Source organism: Rhipicephalus microplus, chromosome 5 (genome assembly GCF_043290135.1).
Source record: "Rhipicephalus microplus isolate Deutch F79 chromosome 5, USDA_Rmic, whole genome shotgun sequence".
Classification (NCBI taxonomy): domain Eukaryota; kingdom Metazoa; phylum Arthropoda; class Arachnida; order Ixodida; family Ixodidae; genus Rhipicephalus; species Rhipicephalus microplus.
The window spans coordinates 118,790,589-118,812,052 of record NC_134704.1 but is presented as its reverse complement, the minus strand read 5'-3'; the positions used below and the strand labels follow the sequence as shown (position 1 = coordinate 118,812,052).

General features: G+C 44.8%; 1 protein-coding gene across 1 annotated transcript in view; it reads right to left on the bottom strand.

Annotated features, from left to right (window-relative positions):
• LOC119173758 (glutamate receptor ionotropic, kainate 2) overlaps positions 1-20,889 on the bottom strand; it is an 87,847-nt gene extending 66,958 nt beyond the window's left edge. The window contains exon 1 of the mRNA XM_075894239.1: positions 20,610-20,889. Within this exon, the coding sequence (XP_075750354.1) occupies positions 20,610-20,889 (280 nt within the window). The remainder of the gene's footprint in view (positions 1-20,609) is intronic.
• Positions 20,890-21,464: the final 575 nt, after the last annotated feature.

Genomic DNA, 21,464 nt, shown 5'->3' with positions numbered 1-21,464 from the left:
GTTTTACAAAGCTCGAAGCAGGCCAAGCTCTTTCTCATGAATCACTTTATGTAGTGGATAAAGCAAATGCGTCACCAGGGGGTTGTGTGCTCATTCCATCGTTTCGACAAGTGGGCTTGTGTTCCTCAATGTTCTTCAAGCCTTGAGGAAAAATGGCAACTTGCGAAACGTCCACACGAGCACACAAACCCTGTTTACGGATTTTTCAACTATCAACCTTCCTTCAAGTGAGAAATGTGGCAGACTACACAAAAGCTAATGGTATTGCACGCACTGGCATATAAATTCAATCAAGAAGCATCAGTGGGTTACGGGTACAATGCCCCAACCGTACTTGACAAAACAAAGAACAACCTATCTTTCATATTTTCGGCGGAAAATGAGGATATGAGTGTATATAAAACAGACGACACATGAATATACATACCAGAACGTTGTATCTCATCGGTGCATATTTAGCAGAATATCCATAGCAAGACACTGTTGTTCACGCCTCAAAATTCAAAGTAACGCAACGCAAAAGTCCAAACAATGGACACTTTAACATTTCTAACGTCAACTCGTTTATTAAAAAGTGCATTTGACTACCAAAATACGAAGCTCCAAGTCAAAATGTGATAGGTGACTAAATAGAAGACGTATTAGCTGCTTATCTTTATGCCTGGAAGGGTCTGAATTATGAAAATATTTCTATTGAAAGTATACACAAAAATATGCCCTTTCAATGAGATTTTCATCAATGCAGATGTTTAGAGACTACGACGTGTTCAGACATTCCCTTTCTTTTTCAAGCCATAAGGTTTCATTCCTGTTTATGCGTGCTAGAAGCTAAAAGCAAAGATTATTCATGATTATTTTGCACACTTTCTAGAAGGGTGTTTTTAGTAGGCTTTATTTATGTGTTGTTTCTTCGAGTGGCTTGCAACGGGCAGTATTTTATGCCTACTTAAACCTTGGTTTACTCACTGGACAGTTTACCTTGTGTACGCGATCACATGGTCAGTGTTTTCAATACATATTTCTTTTCTACCAGGAGGCCCACATTGGACAAGGAGTGGTAGAATAGCCTCGCACACGGGTCCACAATTTGGCCCCATCAAACTTTATACCAAAATTACAATCTAGTATAAGAATAAACAGGATCTCCCGGAAAATGTTTAAAATAGACTTCCCTAGGCAGTGAGCTGGCAAATGTAGTGACAATTTATTCAATCGACGGGCCAATGTAAGACTTGCTCTGTCGGCTTGAATGTTTACATTTTATGCTCTGTGCCTCAGAGAGCATTGAGGCGTGAATAGTATATTCGTTTGTTTGCCCGTTCCTCAGTTATATTTCAGAACTGAAAAGAAAGAGTAAATAAAGGGCGACCGACGGATACCCAGTCTACGCTTTAACTTCCGAACTCTCAGCCTAGCGGCAACAGATGCTGCAGACAGCTTACTAGAGCAAGTACGCCGCCCTGTTTCAACTCGTTCTACTGAAGCGTACATGGAAATGTTGAAGTATGAGAACCATCATCGTGCCTCGCATGATTCGCTTGAAAGGAGTTGGAAAAAAAAGTGAACCAATCAACTCGGATTTCAAACTGACATTCGTTTGTTATGGCGTGCGTATTATGATTTAAAATACGGTATATCATTCAGTTTATTTTTCTTTTGGGTGTATCACTGAGGAAGCGTTGAATAAATTTCGAACACACTTCCTCTGAAAATAAAGCATATCACTACCAGCTGCCTACAAGTAGCCGAAAGTAGACAGTCAATCGTACATGTTTATGTTTCAACATCGCATCTTTCTTCTGAAAGCATCGTGAGTCGATGAAGTTGAGGTGCGCGGATTGATTATTTGTATTTATAGTTGGTCAACGTTAGTAATATCTTATTCGAAGTATGTTCTTTGTTTCAGCTTGAAGCTATAAATACAGCATGATCGATTTTTTTGCTCTGTATTCAATTAAAGGAAGTTTTTTTCAGTTTTTCTCCTTAAAGAAGCATTCATCGATTAAAATTAGTGAAAACAAGTAAGTGTTCACTATAGCCCTTAAAATGACATGGCTATGCAAGTATTTGGAGGTTAATTCGTTTTTTGCAAAAATAGTTTATGCAGTAGTTAGCACTTTGAACAGGAAAGCGAATATTGAAGGACACCGCTGAAGAATTGATTGGTAAAAAATCAAGTTTCACATTCAAAGCACAAAAAGCAGAGAAAACAAAACACCAGGTTGCTTCCATAAGTCCAACAACAATTTTTCTCTTCGTCCACTCCTTGGAATTTCGTCAGTATTATTCTTCCTGCTTGAAACGATGCGATATCTTTTTTTATAGTCTCAGTAGGGACTGGCAGTATTGCGAATAAGTAAATAAATAAATAAATAAATAAATGTATAAACCTTTTCATTTTTATTTTACATTTCTTTACATTTTGTACCTAATACGTGACTGTCTCTCCTTTGAATGTGGCCCTCTACATGGACCAGTTAGCCTACCTCTTCCGCCAAATTTCTTTGACCATTTACGAAACAGGCATGGAGGGGCGCCTGTCCGAGTGTGTTCCGTTGGATTTCAAGAATGTTTGCTGCAAGTAGTTGATCATCGACTATTGATTAGCTCGAACACCCACTTTGTCAGACACTACACAGAATGTGTTCAACCACCTAAGAGCAACATTTTTCTTAGCCTATATTTCGTTTTACTGATATTACAGCACGCTAAACACTTCAGTGTTAGCAAAACATGAGTGTTAAGTCTTCTCTATTGCTAATAATTTATAGAGGAAAGGAGTAGTTAATACTGTCAAGATAAATAGTCAATAGTCAAGACAAATAATAAGGAAGTAGCAAAGCTACTCTTTTTCTTTTGGGTAAGGATGCAGTGCTGCGTACGAGTACCAATATCAGTGGTAGTGCAATTGTGAAATATGCCCCATTCGAATATTTTGTAGCAATATTTCTCATAGTAAATGCTAAGTGTTCAGCTGCTGACCGGAACGTCGTGATTTCGATTCCGGCCGCAAGGGTCGCATTTTGATGGAGGTGAAATGGTAGAAGCCCGCGTACTCTGCGGTGTAGTGCAAGTTAGAGAACACCAGATGGTCGAAAGTTCCATATCCCTTCACTACGACATCTTTAATATTTATATCATGGTTCTTGAGCGTGATTATACTACATATTATCGTTATGGGTCTCGTTTATGCCATGATCTTGCAGCTTCATTAGCGCTGCCTTCACACATTCACAATTTCAGTGTATACAAACTTTCGAATAAGAAAACAAAGTTTTAAGTTTTCTGCAGCGTGTTTTAGTAGTGAGCAAAGATATAAAAATGTGGACTTTGTTGCACAAAAATGCATGATGGAGTAAACATTCATCAAACACCTTCAAAAATAAGACAACGAAAAAATGTTTAGAGAAAAGTTTAGAGAAAATAAAGAAAAAACTGTAAGAAAAATGAAGACATCAATATAGCCCAGTTCAATGTAAACTAAACGCAACTAAAAGCAAAAGAAGCCTATAATCTCGCGAGCGGCAGCAACGAAATGAGGATTCAAAACGGGATGACTGCATTCATAGTACAGTGGTGCTTTACTAGCCACTCTGAGGCAAATAAAATAGAAATATAATAGAGACCATGCTAATAATTTTGCACTCGTTGTCCATGGCTGCCGACATGAAATGAAGTGGCGGTATCGTTGTTCATCTCCCCCTTCTCTTTCCTTTGTCAAATTCGGGCGCTTCTCATTAGGCTACGGTGTCCTTAAAGCACAAGAAATAGAGCGAATAAAGTACAAAATATTGGTATTGGCATGAAAACTAGCCAGGCCAGCATGAAACGTGCATGTTTACGAGTATATGCAAATGAACGTTTCGAATTTCCCAATTATCGTCGTAATTCTTCATCAAGCAGGCTTAAGCGATGTATCAGTGATGCCAGCTAAGTTAAGGTCAAGGCCAATTTGTTCTTATAAGCAAGCAGTTGCGTGTTTCCTTTTCACAGCTGAATAATAATGCCCTGTGTTGATAACGTTTCATTTATGGGCTGAGTAAAAGATTTGTGGGTGTTCCAGTTTCACAGGCACAAACCCTTCAACCTCATAAGCGTACGAAAAAGCAAAAAGAGAGCTGTTATTATCCATGGTTTAGGGTTTTCTACCTCGGGAAGAGCAAAGCAGCCTTAAACTTCACTTCTAAGATAAAAACAGTAGAATTTCCTGTTCTTAAATCAGGAAACACCTGAGACGTCTGCGCATAGCCATGTGGGTTATTAGAGTGGGCTTCAAACCATTTCAAGATGGCGTTTTTGTACGTGTGAGATGTTGTTACAAGTCTTTGTGCTATCCTGATAAAAAGGTTGTGCAGAGGGACACCATAGATATACTGTGTGTTGTGTTTCAATCCGAAGCAATTATCCTTGTTCTGATGAATTCTGACATTCCGAGAGAAGACACAGTATGTTTGTATGTATGTATGTATGTATGTATGTATGTATGTATGTATGTATGTATGTATGTATGTATGTATGTATGTATGTATGTATGTATGTATGTATGTATGTATGTATGTATGTATGTATGTTTGTATGTATGTATGTATGTATGTATGTATGTATGTATGTATGTATGTATGTATGTATGTATGTATGTATGTATGTATGTATGTATGTATGTATGTATGTATGTATGTATGTATGTATGTATGTGCGATGAAGGCAGACTGTGCGGCGTGTGAAATCTGTGGTGCTGCAGGAAATATCAACCCTCTACTATGTAATACCCTTCACTTGCACTGATAGGCATCACCTAGCAAGCAGGCTGTTCCCGCTACCTCACACCAAGCTGAATAAAGATGAAACCTCAGCATTTCAGAGACTTGATTGTAACACTTACACGCACGGTACCTTGCCACATTGAACCTACCCGATTCTTCACCCATACAATAGCCCGACGTACGACGTGCGATACGCAGTGTCAAACGAGGGCTTATGACGCAACAAAGATAGCAATCGCTATCCCGTAACGCCCACACAAAGTGCCTCCTCTCCAAAATCTGAGAGGCAAAGACTTCCGGTGGAGTCCTCTACGGGCATTGAAATACCACTCATTGTCAGAAAAGTGACCACGCCAAGAGGATTTTTGTAATGAGGGACCCTACCAGCTAGGTTGACCCAGAACTCACGAGCTCGGAAGACTTTCGAGATATTAGGCATTTATTTTTTACTTATTTTTGCTCCTATGAAGCGCTTAGGCGCTGAGCAGTGGACTCTTTTGCCCACGGACAGACCCAAAACAACTCAAACTTGTACGTATTTCAAGGGTCATGTTTCAATGCTGTCCTAGCGTTCCATTAGAAAATCTTTAATAGTCTGTAGAAGTCCCAGCGAAGAGGAATTCGTTTGTTGGTTATTTTTTGAAACAATCTATTGTGTGATGTAATAGGTGATATTGTTATTGTTGCTTGATATATCTGCTCTTTTAAATAATTGAAATGTCAGTCGTGAACTCAATCAACTGCACTCTGAACTTACCATATTTTGTGTGTACTGCAGACTGAATTCGACAATATGCAAGACGACGCATCTCGCAAGGACTCTTTGTTGTTGGGTTTTTCTTGATTGGAGAACAGAGAACATGCAAGCAGTACTTTACTGGCCAGTCTTTGCACTTCGTTCCGCTGGTAATCTTCGTTGTGCACCATAAACCTAAAGGCCAATAAATACATGACAAAACACTTGTCTTTAGCAGAACTGTCCTCGAAAAACAACAATCACGATCTGTCATTCATGCATGTGCACTTGGCATCTTCTAAGAGAAAAAAAGTCTGACGTCAAAGTTTGTGAACATTCAAACAAATCGTCGCAACACATTAAAAACCGCAGGCGTGCCATAAATTTTTACTCTACAAGGCAGCTAAACAAAGTTCAGTATATTGAAGCGGTGCCAATAATTTTCTGCTGCGCCTTGTTTTTGCCTCGAGACCACACCCCTTATACCCGGTGCTGTACTTACGACGCTTTGCAATGTTTAAAGATGCTAGAAAAGTTGAATGCATCCTGTATATTTTTTAGTGTTTCTTTTTTTGTAATGCAAATATCCTGTATAGAATGTCGCTTTTAGTCCTCCTCAGTGATGCGAAATGTGGCAGACAGCTACTGTATTTTGTAGTTCTCGTTTCTCTTGAATGCGATGTTTTCAAAACACTGTTACGAAACGTTCGCTAAGGCCATTCGGTGGGTACACAATCACCTCGAAATGAATTCATTTCTAAGTGCAAGTTGTGGCCGTAAAACACTTGCAATATTTCTAAAGTTCAGCAACCTCTACATTTTCGCGAGTGTATCAGGCTCTTAGAATTCCACGTTCTTCGCACCCACGCCTTGGTTCAGCCTCTCCGAATCTTGTTTTCCCAATGCAGCAACGCCATAAAAAAGAACAAGCGGAAGAAATCTGGTCGCTTCAGCTTAACATCCAGCCTGTATTTTTAGTTCATAATGAAGTATCGTAGCAGCTGTTGGAGACATCGCGAAAACGCGGAAGCTCTTCATCGATCGTGTAACATCCAGTACCGTATCTGCGTAACAACACTGGTTCAGAACGAGATAGCACCCACGAACAATGCACCACAGCACCTTTTTCACACTCCGGAATCAACTTTCTATTCCGTAAGCTCTTCATGCACTTTCCTTGGTCTGAACTGCATACCTGTTGTGTAAGTGTCATGAATGAAATATGTAATCGCAGGAACGCAGACCGGCTGGAATTAGAGTGGATCGTGTCGAAATTTGCGCATTAAAAATAATGCCATAGAACCTTGGTAGCGTTACTATTTCAGCTATTGGATGCATTAATATAGTAGCAAAACTTTATAACTTTATGGCTGAAACAGCGGGTGTACACGGGAACATATGTAACATCGTTTTGCGATTGTCTCTGTTGTTGCACGCTAAAAGCCTTGAAACTGTGAAATATTGTTCGCATTAAGAAAGCATATGCTTCCAGGTTTAGACCAGCAAGAGGTCACGCACTCGAATACTTCTTTTGGCGTACGCTGTAGCATACCAGGCTATGAATATTGCAGTATTTACTGACGTATCTATAAATTTGCACAGCGAGCAGGTGTGATTTTTGTGTTGTTATTTACTATGGTTATGATGTATGGTTCTGAGGACGAACTATACCTGTACGTGAAAGCTACTTCGCCTTGGGCCTTTATCATGATCAATCTTTTCATCAAAACTCCTTTGTTTTCAAGTGTAAGTGTGTGGCATTGTTCAAGGGTAATGGACTTTGAAATGGGGATCATTTTTATTCTATAAAACGCACGGCACACAGAGACCATGACAGCACTACTGGAAAACAATTTTCAAAGAAACAAACTCTGTCGACGTGATATGAGTTGTCTCCATACAAACACTTGCACACTTTCTACTTCCTCTATTATATGCTGTAAAGAACGCATCACCTAATGTGTCAGGTTGCATGCGCCAGTTCAGTAAGCATCCTTAACTTGTATTGGGAACATTAATCAGCAAGCTATACTTTTGCTGAATTTGATGCACATTCTAAACTGCTTTAATTAGTGCTGCTGCTGATCTTCGGGCACGTTTTCATATTACGGAAAGTAGACTCTCGACGTGCAGCTCCCCCCATTTTGTGGCGATGACTTTCTTGGTGAAGATTGATTAGCCGGAATTTCCAAAGGAAGTGAGCTCTTGTTCGCATAAAAACTGCATATGGTCAATACTTACTCGTATATACTTACGTTGAGCGAAGTCAAAGACCAAGCAACAATTCGAATAATAGTAAGAGAAGACGGTGAGTACTTGAAACAGATATTTTTACTTGTGTGATGCTGCTCAGGAGAGTTTTTTTTTCATTTCATTCGTTTTTCTGCAGCAGTTGTAGGCTTAGTACGGGCTCGATAAAAATGATTGTTTAAATGCATCCCACGCACCAACCACTTTATCTTTGATAAACGCAAGGCAAAACTTAGGTATCGTCCACTTGCTCCCTTTATCTTGAATACGCATATGAGTCTTGACAAATGCTGCATAACGTTTGCGCGCCTTCGATATGCTCCTGACAGCTGTCCATTTATCCTAATTTGCGAGGTTACTCAGCATATGAAGCAAGGCGCACTCCGGGGCCTCTACAGCAGCCATTCCTTGAATAACAACACGAACCGACTCGGTCGGTGCGCAGTATGACAGTGTTCGGGCGATGCGCCACAGATCAGAATTACGTGCTTGTAGGATATTGTCTGCAGATAAAACTACCGATACGAGGCATATGCAAAAAGATTACTAGCTAGACGGAAAGCAATGGCGGGTTTTCTGTAATTAACTTAACCACAGAAAACCACTGCAAAGAGCACAGAGTATTTTTCCTAGCTCAAAGGCCCCACCGACCAAACTTCATCCCGTCAGCTCAGTTGTTCTAACCTGTGAAAGCAGTGAGTTCATCGTGGCGGGGGCGCTCCGCTCTCACATAAGTATAGTAGTGCCACGGCCAATTTTGCTTCGTGCAGCAAAAGAGGTTTCAGCGACGACGAAATCACTGAAGCGGGCGAGCCATTTCTAATCGAGGAGCAACTTGATGCTGTGTAGTTGGTAAACAAGGCGTCAGCTCTTAGTCCTGACTTCTTCTTTATCGCGAAAGTGAAGGTATATATATATATATATATATATATATATATATATATATATATATATATATATATATATATATATATATGTATATATTTATATATATTATGACGACTCGGTTGCAACGAGGTTTATTCGTCGTGAACTCGGGAACGAACAAGCGCAACGGACCAGACAAAGAAGCGCTCATGCCAAGAAGATGATGATTGTCAGTCAGAACATATGATGATGATTGACTGCTGTTCAGATGAGGATGAAGCGCATAATAGATACCTACACTGATCCCCCCCCCCCCCGTGAAAGCGGCCAGCCTGGCCGCTGCGGGCAGGTAGTCAAGGTGACGAGGAACGTCGTGTGAAAAGCTTCATGCGAGAAACGTGTACAATTTCTGTGCTGCGGTAACGGCGGTCAGTTGGCACGACAAGAAGCGTCACACGATAGTTGACAGGTGAAGTCTGCTCTAAAACAACATATGGGCCGATGAATTGAGGCTGGAACTTGTCGCAAAGACCGGGTGTGCGAATTGGTGTCAATAGCAGCACCTCGTCACCCGGTCGGAATGATACCACACAATGAGAGGTGTCGTAGACGGCCTTCCATGCTTGTTGCGTAGCTTCCGTATTCATACGAGCGCGCTGGTGGCACTGGGCAAGGCGAGAAATATATTCTTCGCAAGAAGATGGTGATGTAGGGCCATTGCTGGTGAAGAAGGAAACATCGATAAAGAAAATAGGTGAACGTCCGTAAACGAGATAAAACGGTGAGTAGCCTGTTGTACGCTGAACAGCGGTGTTGTAGGCGAAAGTGAGGAACGGTAGAAGTTTATCCCAGTTTCTGTGATTCGGTTGAATGTATACGGCGATCATGTCGGCAAGGGTTCGATGAAATCTCTCGGTCAGACCATTTGTTTGAGGATGGTAGCTAGACGCCATCTTGTGTGTGGTACCAGAAACGCGAAGTACTTCACCTAAAGGCTGTGATAAGAACACCTTTCCACGGTCACTCAGAAGTACACGAGGAGCACCATGACGTAGTATTATGGCCTGAAGGACGAAGTCAGCAACTTCCGATGCTGAACCAGTAGCTACTGAAGTTGTCTCGGCGTAGCGTGTCATATGGTCTACGGCGGTGACTATCCATCTATTTCCAGCACCAGTAACAGGAAGGGGTCCATAAAGATCGACACCGACGACCTCGAAAGGTGATGTAGGGCACGTCATTGGCTGTAACTGACCAGCCGGGGGAGATGTCGGAAGTTTGCGAAGTTGGAATGGAGAGCAGGAACCCACGTACTTTGCTATTCTGGTAGAAATCCCAGGCCAATAAAAGCGGCTTCGAATGCGGTCGTAGGTTTTGTGAAAGCCTAGGTGGCCAGCAGTCAAGTCGTCATGAAAGGCGTTAAGCACATGATGTTGAAGAGCGCGTGGCAGAACAGGTACCCAGCGTTGGCCGTCAGGATGATATATGTGACGATACAGCACACCGTCCTGAAACTTGAAGTGCTCGAGTTGTCGACGAAGGCGTGCATTGGGCGGACGCGTAGCTCCTGTAAGGTGGTCTATAATGCGCCGACAATACGGGTCGGCCTGCTGGCGAGAACTGAAGGGTTGTTCATCGTCGATTGGCGGTTGGTACAGCGAGGCGAGCAAGGCATCAGAAGAGGGAGTCACGTCCGCTTTGATGTCGTAGGAGGTGGCAGCTGGAGTGTCGAACGACGCCGTAGGTAGTGGGCAACGAGAAAGAGCGTCGGCGTCTTGATGTTTTTTGCCCAATTTATAAATAATCTCAAACTGATACTCCTGTAGACGTAAAATCCAACAACCCAAGCGTCCGGACAAGTTCTTCATTGTAGAAAGCCAGCATAAGGGGTGGTGGTCTGTTACGATGGTGAATTGACGGCCGTGCAGATAAGGACGGAACTTTTGTATGGACCAAACCTCAGCGAGGCACTCCTGCTCAGTGATGGTATAGTTTTTTTCGGTAGAAGTTAGCACTCGGCTAGCATATGCGATGACCCTTTTCGCATCCAAAATTATCGCGTTGGAGGAGAACAGCACCTATACCGCAGCCGCTGGCGTCGGTATGCAGGAGTGTTGGGGCAGTGTCATCAACATGGTAGAGTACAGGCTCTGACGTCAAAGATTTCATCAATAGGTGAAAAGCCGACTGACATTCCTCGGATCACACAAAGGGTGCATTAGATGCAAGTAGTTTGTGAAGTGGCGCAGCTATTGAAGCGAAATTTTGTATGAAGCGACGAAAATATGATGCAAGGCCAAGAAAACTTCGCAAATCCTTAAGTCTTGTGGGGCATGGAAATCGAAGGACGGCAGCGATTTTTTTGGGGTCAGGGCGAATACCGTCCTTGATGACGCCATGACCGAGAACCTCGATGGATTTGGTGGCGAAACGGCACTTCTTAGTGTTGAGCTGCGAACTCGCACGGGCGAGGCATGTTAGGACGTCATCCAAGCGGCTCAGGTGCTGAGAAAACGTTGATAAAAAGATGATAATGTCATCAAGGAAGCAGAGACACGTCTTCCATTTCAGACCACGCAGAACGGTGTCGATCATGCGTTCAAACGTCGCGGGCGCATTGCAGAGCCCGAAAGGCATCACGTTAAATTTGTATAGGCCATCGGGAGTTGCAAATGCCGTTTTTTCTTTGTCATCATCGTGCATGGAAATTTGCCAATATCCCGAACGCAAATCAAGGCTTGAAAAGTATTCGGCACCTTGCAGTGAATCAAGGGCGTCGTCTATGCGTGGCATGGGGTATACGTCCTTGCGTGTGATGTTGTTAAGTGCCGGGTAATCAACGCAAAAGCGCACGGAGCCATCTTTTTTTCGTACCAAAACAACAGGGGATGACCAAGGGCTAGTTGATGGACGAATTATTTATCGTTGGAGCATGTCAGCGACGTTTTCCTCGATGATTTTTCGCTCAGCGAGAGACACGCGGTACGGGCGGCGATGTACAATAGATGTTCCCTTCGTCTGAATGTGATGCGCTGCAGTGGTAGTTCGGCCCAACGTTGAGGAGCAGGTGTCGAAAGAATTGGCGTGTTTCGTTAATAACGCAAGCAACTGCTGCGCCTGCATAGCTGTTAAGTCATCACTGATAAGAGTTGTGAAGGGAGAGGATGAGGCAGGCCTACTCATAGAACGGTCGTTGGTAGAGGCAGGGTTAAGTGGCGTGACGCTGACAGGCTCAGCATCCACAACACAGGCTACTGCAGTGCCCTCTGGCAGGAGAACTTTCTCTGGCGTTTCATTCGTAGCAATGACGAGCGCGGAGCCATGGTGAAAGCGTACGACACCTGATGCAAGGGCTATGCCTTTTCCGACGCAAGTCGACGAAGGGGAGACCAAGACGTCACCGTGGTCGATGTCCTTAGAGATCAGGGTCACAATTCATTCTTGATGTGGCGGTAGTTCGAGATCTTCGCGAGCGAACAGGCGTAGAGGCTTGTAGACGCCTTCGTCGAACATGGAGTCCGTATTAGTTAGGTGCAGAATCCGTTCACCACAACATATAGTTGCTGAAGAAGAAAATAGGAAGTCCCACCCTAGAATTAGCTGGTGAGAGCACCGGGTAAGCACAGTGAACTCGATGTAATGCAAAATGTCATCAATAAACACACGAGCAGTACAAATAGCAAAAGGGCGGATAGCGTTCCCCTGGGATTCGACTAGATTGGGTCCATTATAAGGTGTCATTACTTTTTTCAGGCGTTTGCACAAATCATACCTAATCACAGAAACTGTAGCACCGGTGTCCATCAAAGCGTCCACGAGAACTCCTTCCACCGTAACAGAAGCCATGTTGAACGGGCGTGCTGGAGGAATATGAGTCCTACTGTTACATGCAGTTTCTCCTCCGAAAACTGCATCATTTAGTTTTCCGACCGGTTGTCAGTAGTAAACGAAGCTGGCGGAAGAGGAGAGAAGGAGCAACGGAAGGGCGAAGATGATCGGCGTCGGCTTGAACGGTAAGTGTTCCGCGTCTCAAGGCCCGTTTACATTGACCCGACGAGGGCGCGTTGAGTCGAAATAAACAGGTTTTCTGGACTCGCCCTCCCCATGTATAAGCGGACGTGTCGGGGCGGAGAGTCGTCGCGGCGAGTCCCGTCGACCCGAAGACAGGGGGTAGGTTCACCGAACTCGCCGCGCTCAAAAAGGGCATGTATAACCGGTCGCGCTGAGTTGACGGCTCGTGACCTCTCCCGCCCGTCGCGGTCTCCGCTTCCCCTGTCCCCATCAATCCGACGTTGCTCTTTCTCTGTCGGCCAGTACGCGCGCGCTAGGCACGATGACATCCTCGCGGGCTCCACGCACCATGTGGACAGATGATGAAATAACGACGTTGCTAGCTTTAGTCAACGAGAAAAAACTGAATGATTTGCTCGATAGCAAGCAGCAAAAAATAGGGACATATTCATGGACCTGGAAAGATGTTTGAAGGAACAGGGCCTGACGTGGACATGAGAGCAAATAAGGACCTGTTGAAAGAATTTGAAGAAACGCTTCACGGCTGTAAGTATCTCCCTGTTCGCTTTGATTCGAAAAGTTTTCCGGCACTTTAATTTCTAATGACTTTTTTGGCATTCGCAAGAACGCCTGCTCCTATGCAAAATTGGCGGGGAGCCGTCAAAGTGGAAGTGGTTTGACAAAATGAGCCTTCTGCTTGGCGACCGCCCGATGGTGCAAGCAAGAGATTACGGCGTTGACACCGCCGCCGAAGACGAGGACATCGTTCTGTTATGCGGTAAATGCAGATCACTTCTACGTTTAAATCTTGCTTGGCACGTCCTACGAAAGCTTGTTGGTTATCGTTTTCACGACCAGCTATTTTGCTCTGCCCGTAGCAGGAAATCGGCTTGTGCGCCAGAAATCTCAAATACATGTACATGAAGGCTTTGGTAAAGTTTCTGGTCACCTCGCCATAAGAATACATTTGCGTAAATTCACAGAATTGTTTACTAATGCGCCGCATTCCAACTCCGCTTGCATTTATTTTACGTTCTTCACAGCCAGGTTCGACTATGAAAAGGCAAATACTTTCGGGTATTTTATTCTTTAGGTTTTGTTTTGGGTTTTTTCGCAAGTGGTGTAAATTGACTTTATCACAAAAATTAAGTGCCTTTACCAATACATGTAATTTCCCCCAGAGGAAAAGCGTAGTCCAGGGTTGGTTTCGCTCTTTTTAATTGTGCAGTGTTAGCCAAGACACCAACACAACCATAAAGTACAGCTGGTGCAAACTGAGAAAAAATACCAAGACAGCCATCGTGGTGGCGGAGCGACAACTGCGTAAACAACTGCAGCCCACAGCGGCGAGAGGCGAGAGCGCAGGCTTGGAGGAGCAGAAACCGGTACCGGAAGACGGGCTTTCGGCTCGCCTCGACGCAAAGCGTCGCTGCGATCACCGCTCACCTCAACTCGTCTGTGCGAGTTCATATAAACTCGGGCGCGTCGAGGTAAGCTGAACCCGCCACTCAACTCAGCCCGCCCCCGTCGCGTCCATGTACACGGGCCTTCAGTCGACGCGGGCGGAGATGGAGACCACTGCTGTTCAGATGAGTAACGCCGAGCGTAAGAATCCCCTCTGGAAAAGTCCCGTTCGCGCATGTCGTACTCGCGACGCTCGTCCTGCTGGCGCTTTCGGCAGAAGCGCGATATATGGCCACGATATCCACAGTAAAAGCATGTTGGGCGAGACGGGCACCCAGGCGGGTAGTAGAGGGCGTTCGGCACACCGAGAGATAGCGCACTCAAGTCGACTGACGGAGGGTCGGGTGGGATTGGCCGGAAGTGGACCGGTGGTGCAGCAGCAACTGGCGTGAATGATGGCAGCTTTGAAGTAGAATTTACGTCGCGAGGAGGCGCGGCCGCAACTTGCGCAAACGTTGGAGGGCTAGACGGAGGTGGCTGGACGTAGGCTGGACCGGTGAATGATGTTAGTTCCTCCCTTACGATGTCACGGAGGGCCATGCTTGAAGGCTGTGTGACAGATGGAGAAGGTTGTGAGATGACCATTGATTGAAGTTCTTCTCCTATGATCTCCCGTATCATGTCACGCAGGTCCCGGTCTGCCGTACGGTGTTCACTATTGCCCGACTGAAGGCGAACAGAATCAAGTTCGTCGAGACGCTGACACGTAGAGACGACGTCAGTGACAGTAGAAGGATTATGGGCAACAAGGGCATTGTAGGCAATGCTTCCGATGCGCTTCAGGATGTGGCGCAGTTTGTCCGACTCGGACATAGAAGAATTGACGCGCCGGCAAAGCGCAAGGACAACCTCGATATAGGATGTGTATGACTCGCCGGGATGTTGTTGGCGAGTACCTAGAGCCCTCCTCGCTAGAGCGGATCAAACGGCTGGCGTGCCGAATACTTGGCGAAGCTGCTGCTTGAAGGCAGGCCAGTCGGTGAGGTCGATCTCATGGTTCAAGAACCATGTCTTGACAACGCCCGTGAGGTAAAGCGATACTCGGCGGAGCTTGTTAGAGTCGTCCCAGCGATTAGTTGCGCTTACTCGCTCGTAGTTATCGAGCCAGTCCTCCACATCTTCGCCGCGGAGACCAGCGAAGATCGGAGGGTCACGCTGGTGGTTTACGATGCAAAGAGGAGGGGCTTGCGGCGCAGTGACGACTTGCGGCGCAGAGACGGGAGCAGAAAGAGCATCCACCCACTCACTCTGAGACATGTTGGCAGACTGAGGGTCCAAGCGGCGGCCTGAACGAAGCTCCAGCGAGTAGGCGTTGTAAGGAGAGGTACTGGGAACGTCAATCCACCTCCACCACGTATGGCGACTCGGTTGTAACGAGGTTTATTCGTCGTGAACTCAAGATGATGATTGTCAGCCAGAACACATGATAATGATTGACTGCTGTTCAGATGAGGATGAAGAGCATAATAGATGCCTACAATATATATATATATATATATATATATATATATATATATATATATATATATATATATATATATATATATATATATATATATATATATATATATATATATAAAGTGTGTGTGTGTTGAACACTACTTTCATTTGACATGGCTCACATGACAAAGAAACTTCAAAAGACTTAACGGCAAAAGCGCTAGTGGGACGTTACCTGTGCGGCACTCACAAAAAAAACTTTACTTTTGTGTGGTCGCAAATCACTAGCCTTCAATAAGGGGTAAATAATGAGTGAGATGGATTAGTTTATTCGTGAGCATCAAGTACTCAACAAAACAGAGAGTTGGCTTCTCAGCTTTTTTGCTGTTTGAAAATGAAATTTAACTAACCAACCTAAATCTCCCGTTTATTAGTACTTCATGTTCAAAATAAAAGAACCTATCTCACTCAATATTTAACTTGTATTGAAGGCCATCGATCTGCGACACACACACAAACAAAGTTTTTTCGTGCATGTGGCAGGTAGCCATGCTGAAACACGTAACATTTAACTACATTCCAGCACGGTTGCAGCTGACAAATTCAAATACAGGCGCCCTTTTCTGCTGTTTTATTGGACTTAATACAACCAAGTTCCTATTAGGAGGCCCAACATGAACATCTATGTGCTTCTCTTTCATTTCTTTTTTCAGCCGTGTAACTACTCTGGTGGCGGAGAAGAATAAAAATGAGCGACAGTAACTTCTTGCTTTCACCAATCTGCTTTACAACCTGCATGTGAAGTTTCGTAGTAAGAAACGTAGGACAGATAATAAAGCAAGGTAATTCTTTAGTTCTGACACTTTTGTTTAGCACAATTTCATTTTTATTTATAAAAATGAAATTTTATAAATTTTATAAAACCTAAGAAAACAAATCATTCCGCTTCGCCACATCGCTCCCCTTTCAAGGATTCCCAAGCAAGAGAGGCCTACTCAGAGAACCGGCGACGCGTTCGTTCACTTAGCGCGCTAAATTGATAGGCACCTGCTAGCACGCCTAAATAGGACAAATCGCCAGACCTTTGTAAGGTGCCTAGTGGGATTTCGCAGTCTCCAGACTTCGTACTACATCTGAGAACTTTGTACCACGATTAACGAGCGCTGCTTCTATGTACCCTCAGGGGCGTCTGCTCTATTAGCTGGCGCTAATGACTTGGTCAACGAGCCTGGAAAATACGGTTTTGGCCAGTGGTAACATTTCGCAGCACTATATAACGCAATTAAACGAAATTGGGGCATATTAGAATGCCTCCGAATTCTTTGTCTTTTTCTTTGAAAACCCGCCGCTCGCTTCTCGAAGGCCAAAAACGTATTTTGAGGAACTACGTGCTGCGGCGAAAACAACATGACTTGAGCAACTTGAAAGACTGCTTAACAGTATTGTACTGCGCGTCGAAAGCGTAGAAAGAAAAAAAAACATATACTGCGAGCCATGAAATGAAATCTCTGTTACGGCAAGAACTTCGGGGTTTGCTGGACTCGGGCACCATCGGACCATGCACATTGTCGCTTGCTTCAACGATTACGATCGTGCGTAAATAAGATCAATCACTTCATTTATGCGCGGATTGCAGACTCATCAATTGGCAGACCGACGAGTTCCCATTTCAAATGCAAAAAATAGACGAGATCATCGATGAAACAGACGGATGCGACTAGTCCTCTAGATTATATTTGTGTAAAAAATACCGGCAAGTACGCTTGATGGAATGCACGAAAAAGTTCACGATTTTTGTAACACCATTTGACGTGTGCGAACGCAACCGACTTCCGTTCGGATGGAAGAACTGCAGTGCATTGTTTTAGGAAATGAAAAACAGTGTACCCGGAGACTTCAATGGAATGTTTTGCAATTGGTACGTTGACAATACCCTAGTGTATTCAAGGACTAGAAACGACCATATACCTCACATTTCCGCAGTGTTGCAAGCACTCAGTGATGCAAGACTAAAAATCTATGCGAAGAAAAGTGAGTTCTTTAGTCCCACGGTGGTATTTCCTGGCAGGCGCCAAACAGAGAGCAGATGACGAATCGAAGAGTACCAAAGAAGAAAGCGTGCAGCGAATCAACTCTGTTGCGAAGCCCCACGACGTCCGTTCACTTCGTGTGTTTATAGGGCTTGCAGGGCACTTTCGAGCATTTGTAAAAGACTAGGCCAAGAATACTCATTGCCTCGTAACCTTGACATCAAAAGGTGTTCCGTCCTTGCGGACAGGTCGATGTGAAATTATCTTTGTAGACCTAATTACCACCACTTCGTGCGACCCTGAATTGACGTTTTCACATTTTACTTTACCAATCAAACTCTATATCGACGCTTCCCACTATGGAACTGGGGCTGTTTGTTACCGAAGAAGTGACAGGGAGGATGTGACTCGACAACTACAAATGATCAGACATTTTTATTATACGTTTACCGAACCCAAATAATTATTAGATCACAGAGAAAGAAGCACTATCAGTTGGTAAGGCCTTGAGTTATTTTAGAGCATACTTGAACGGGAGATGTTTTATTTAAAATGTTCACCGAGAGCCCGGCCTTCACCTATCGGCAGCTTCTCGCGAAGCCGAAAGGGAGAATTGCGTGCTAGATAAGCGAAATTCAACAGTACACTTTCTATGTAGCTCATCGTCCGGAACAAAGTCACCAAGATGCGGATGCAATGTGCAGAATACACATTCTCTAATAAACTGCAGAGGAGCACGTTAACTTGGCACAGCTGAGGGAAGGAACTAGAAAATTTATATTTAGAAACGAAAAAGTACATGTAGCTGTGACCGAAGTGGGAACTATTCTGAGGCTCTATTATAATTGTCCAAAATCTGGAGGGCACGATGAATTTCGAAGAACGTACAGGAAGCTAACTGCAAGGTTCACGCGGACGAACATAAAGTCGAGTAATACATTAAAACATTCCACGAATGCCAGGTCTTCAAAGCCAAGTTTTGGCGAAGAGGAAATGAAATGATAACGCCGAAGTACTCTCAGGTACCTCTCGAGGTACTGCATCTCGACTTTGCCGAAATGAAGAAGCTGAGGGCATGCAGAAAACGCAAGCATTTCTAGTTGTCGTCAATGAGTGCACGCGCCATGTTGCTGCTAAGGCAGGCATAGAAGATACGAATGCAGTAATTTCATTTCTGAAACGGGAAATCTTCAAAGACGTTATATGGGAGCCGATAGATGGAAACAACGACAAACAGAAGTCCCTCTATCGAAACGTCGTCCAGCTAGTCTGGGGTAGTTCCACTGTTAACGCTAAATTTTTCAAGACGGTAAAAAAATTCTTGCTGAGAACAGACCAGCCTTCCCAGTTCTTAAGCTTCGACAATGGGCAGAAAAGAAAGGGGCATAAAACTATGCTTTCCAGCCCACCATCACCCTGAAGCCTTATTCCCGGCTTTCAGAAAATCAAGTTGGCAGCCACCTGATATAGAGCAGGGTTTAGTTGACAATATTATCTTCAAGAAACAACATATGGTGGCACAGTAGAACCAACGATATAGTCATACGATGGATAAAAATTTTGATAAGCATCATCGATCAGAGATCCCCGATGTGCAGCCTGGAAGCATGGTCCTCGTGCGAAAAGGACTCGACTCTAAGTCTCATGTTACTGGTTTCTACTTCTGCATGACGACCACAAAGTGACAAGGTGTACTGAAGTCGGCATATTACCAAGAACCTCGGGGCAAGGTCGAAAAGGCGTTTCTATCAAACATATTGTTTCAAGACTACATCACACTGAAGAAGCAAGACAGACAGCGAAAAAGACAACGTGATCCTGGGATGCGGGGACGCTCTCGTTTGCCATTTCGGCTTACGCTTGGCGTCGTGCAAATATATTTCAACTATAACCTCGTTTCCCTGTGTGCGCTCCCGTAACATTTTGGCGGAAGCGCTGGGTAACAAAGCATGACGGAGCTTCGTAGCGGACGCCAAGTGGCCGCTTCTAACATGACTACTGCAGGAATGATGCGCCAACAGCCATGCCTAACGCATCAACGGCGCCCACCTCACTTGTGGTCATTGTGACCACTTCACCCCGTGATCCTGGCAACTTTTCGGACACTGACGGTGAAGACGTCGATAAGTGGCTTCAATTCTACGGGCTCGTGAGTGATAATCATTGTTTGAACCCAACCATAATGCTGGCAAACCTTATCTTTTACTTGAGAGGTACGGCTTTTACTTGAGAGGTACGGCCGATGCGTGGTTCAACAACAACGTGGAAGAGCTCACCAGCTGGGACGTGTGTAAGACGAAGTTGCGTGAGTTGTTCGGTCAATCTGCCGAGTGCAAGCAGGCCGCTAAGAAAGAACTTGGTACCCGTCTCCAGATATCCACGTAGTCTTACCTGGCCTATATTTAAGATGTCTTGACCCTTTGCCGTAAGGTTGATACCACTATGACCAAAGCCGACTAGGTTGTGCACGTACTCAAGGACATCGCTGATGATGCCTTTAGCCTCCTTGTATTTAAAGGCTGTTCGACAGTACAAGACGTCGTTAGGAAGTTCCGACGATTCCAAGAGGCTAGACGTCGTCGCAGCGCCCACAACTTCACCCGTCTTGGTGATTCTGTGTCGACTACCGACATCTAAACTGGATCACTAAAAAAATACTTCTACCCGCTACCGAGCAATGACGACTCCCTGAATTGCCTTCATGGCACTAAGTATTTTGCTTTAATCGACCTTCTACGAGGATACTCTCAAATCGCTGTCGACGACATGGACCACACGAAGGCTGGATTTGTAACCCCTGATCGTCTTTGCCAGTTTAAGGTTATGCCGTTCGGATTATGCAATGCTCCAGCCACCTTCGAGCAAATGATGGACACTCTCTTGCGCGGGTTCAAGCGGTCAATTTGCCTGTCACCTCGATAAAGTCATTGTATTTTCTCCGACCTTTGAAACACACCTAGACCACCTTTCCTCCATCCTTTCTGTTTTTCATAATGCAGGACTGCAACTGAACTCAACGAAGTGCCACTTCCGACGACAGCAACTAACCATGTTGGGCCATCTTGTCGACTCCTCTAGCATACGCCCTGATCCTCATAAGTTTTGAGCTGTGCAAAACTTCCCCGTCCCGACCAGCACTAAGGAAGTCCACAGCTATGTTGCAGGCGTATGTTGCTGCTTCCGACGTTTTGTAAACAACTTTGCGGAAGTGGCCCAACCTCTTACGGACTTGCTGAAGAAGAATGTTCCTTTCTTTTGGGGCGCTGCGCAGGCTTTGGCGTTCCTTAATCTCATCGCGTTCCTCACAACACAACCTATTCTGGCCCATCGTGGCATTTCTGACCCAACAGAAGTCCACACTGATGTCAGCGGCAATGGAATCGGTACTGTTTTGATCTAGCATCAAAGCGGCTGCACCCACATTACCTCATAGGCGAGCCGTCGGCTCTCTGCGGCCGAGCGGAACTACTCGATCACTGAACGGGATAGCCTTGCTCTAGTTTGGGCGGTTGGCAAATTTCGGCCCTATTTACATGGTCGTCGTTTCACTGTCAAAACTGATCACCATGCCCTCTGCTGGCTCTCGTCGTTAAAGCAACCCACTGTGCGTCTTGGTCGCTGAGCACTACGGCTCCAAGTGTATGACTGCTGAGTTTCTTAAAAATCTGATCGTTTACACCATGACCCTCCACTGGACCCCCTGAGACTTTCGATGAAGCACCGCCCTGTGCTCTCTCTCTCTCTCTCTCTCTCTCTCTCTCTCTCTCTCTCTCTCTTCTCTCTCTCTCTCTCTCTCTCTCTCTCTCTCTCTCTCTCTCTGCTTTGAGCAACATCCGTGATGAACAGCGCCGAAATGCCTTCTTGCGTGACGTTATTGAGGAGTTGAACTCTCTGACGCCTCAT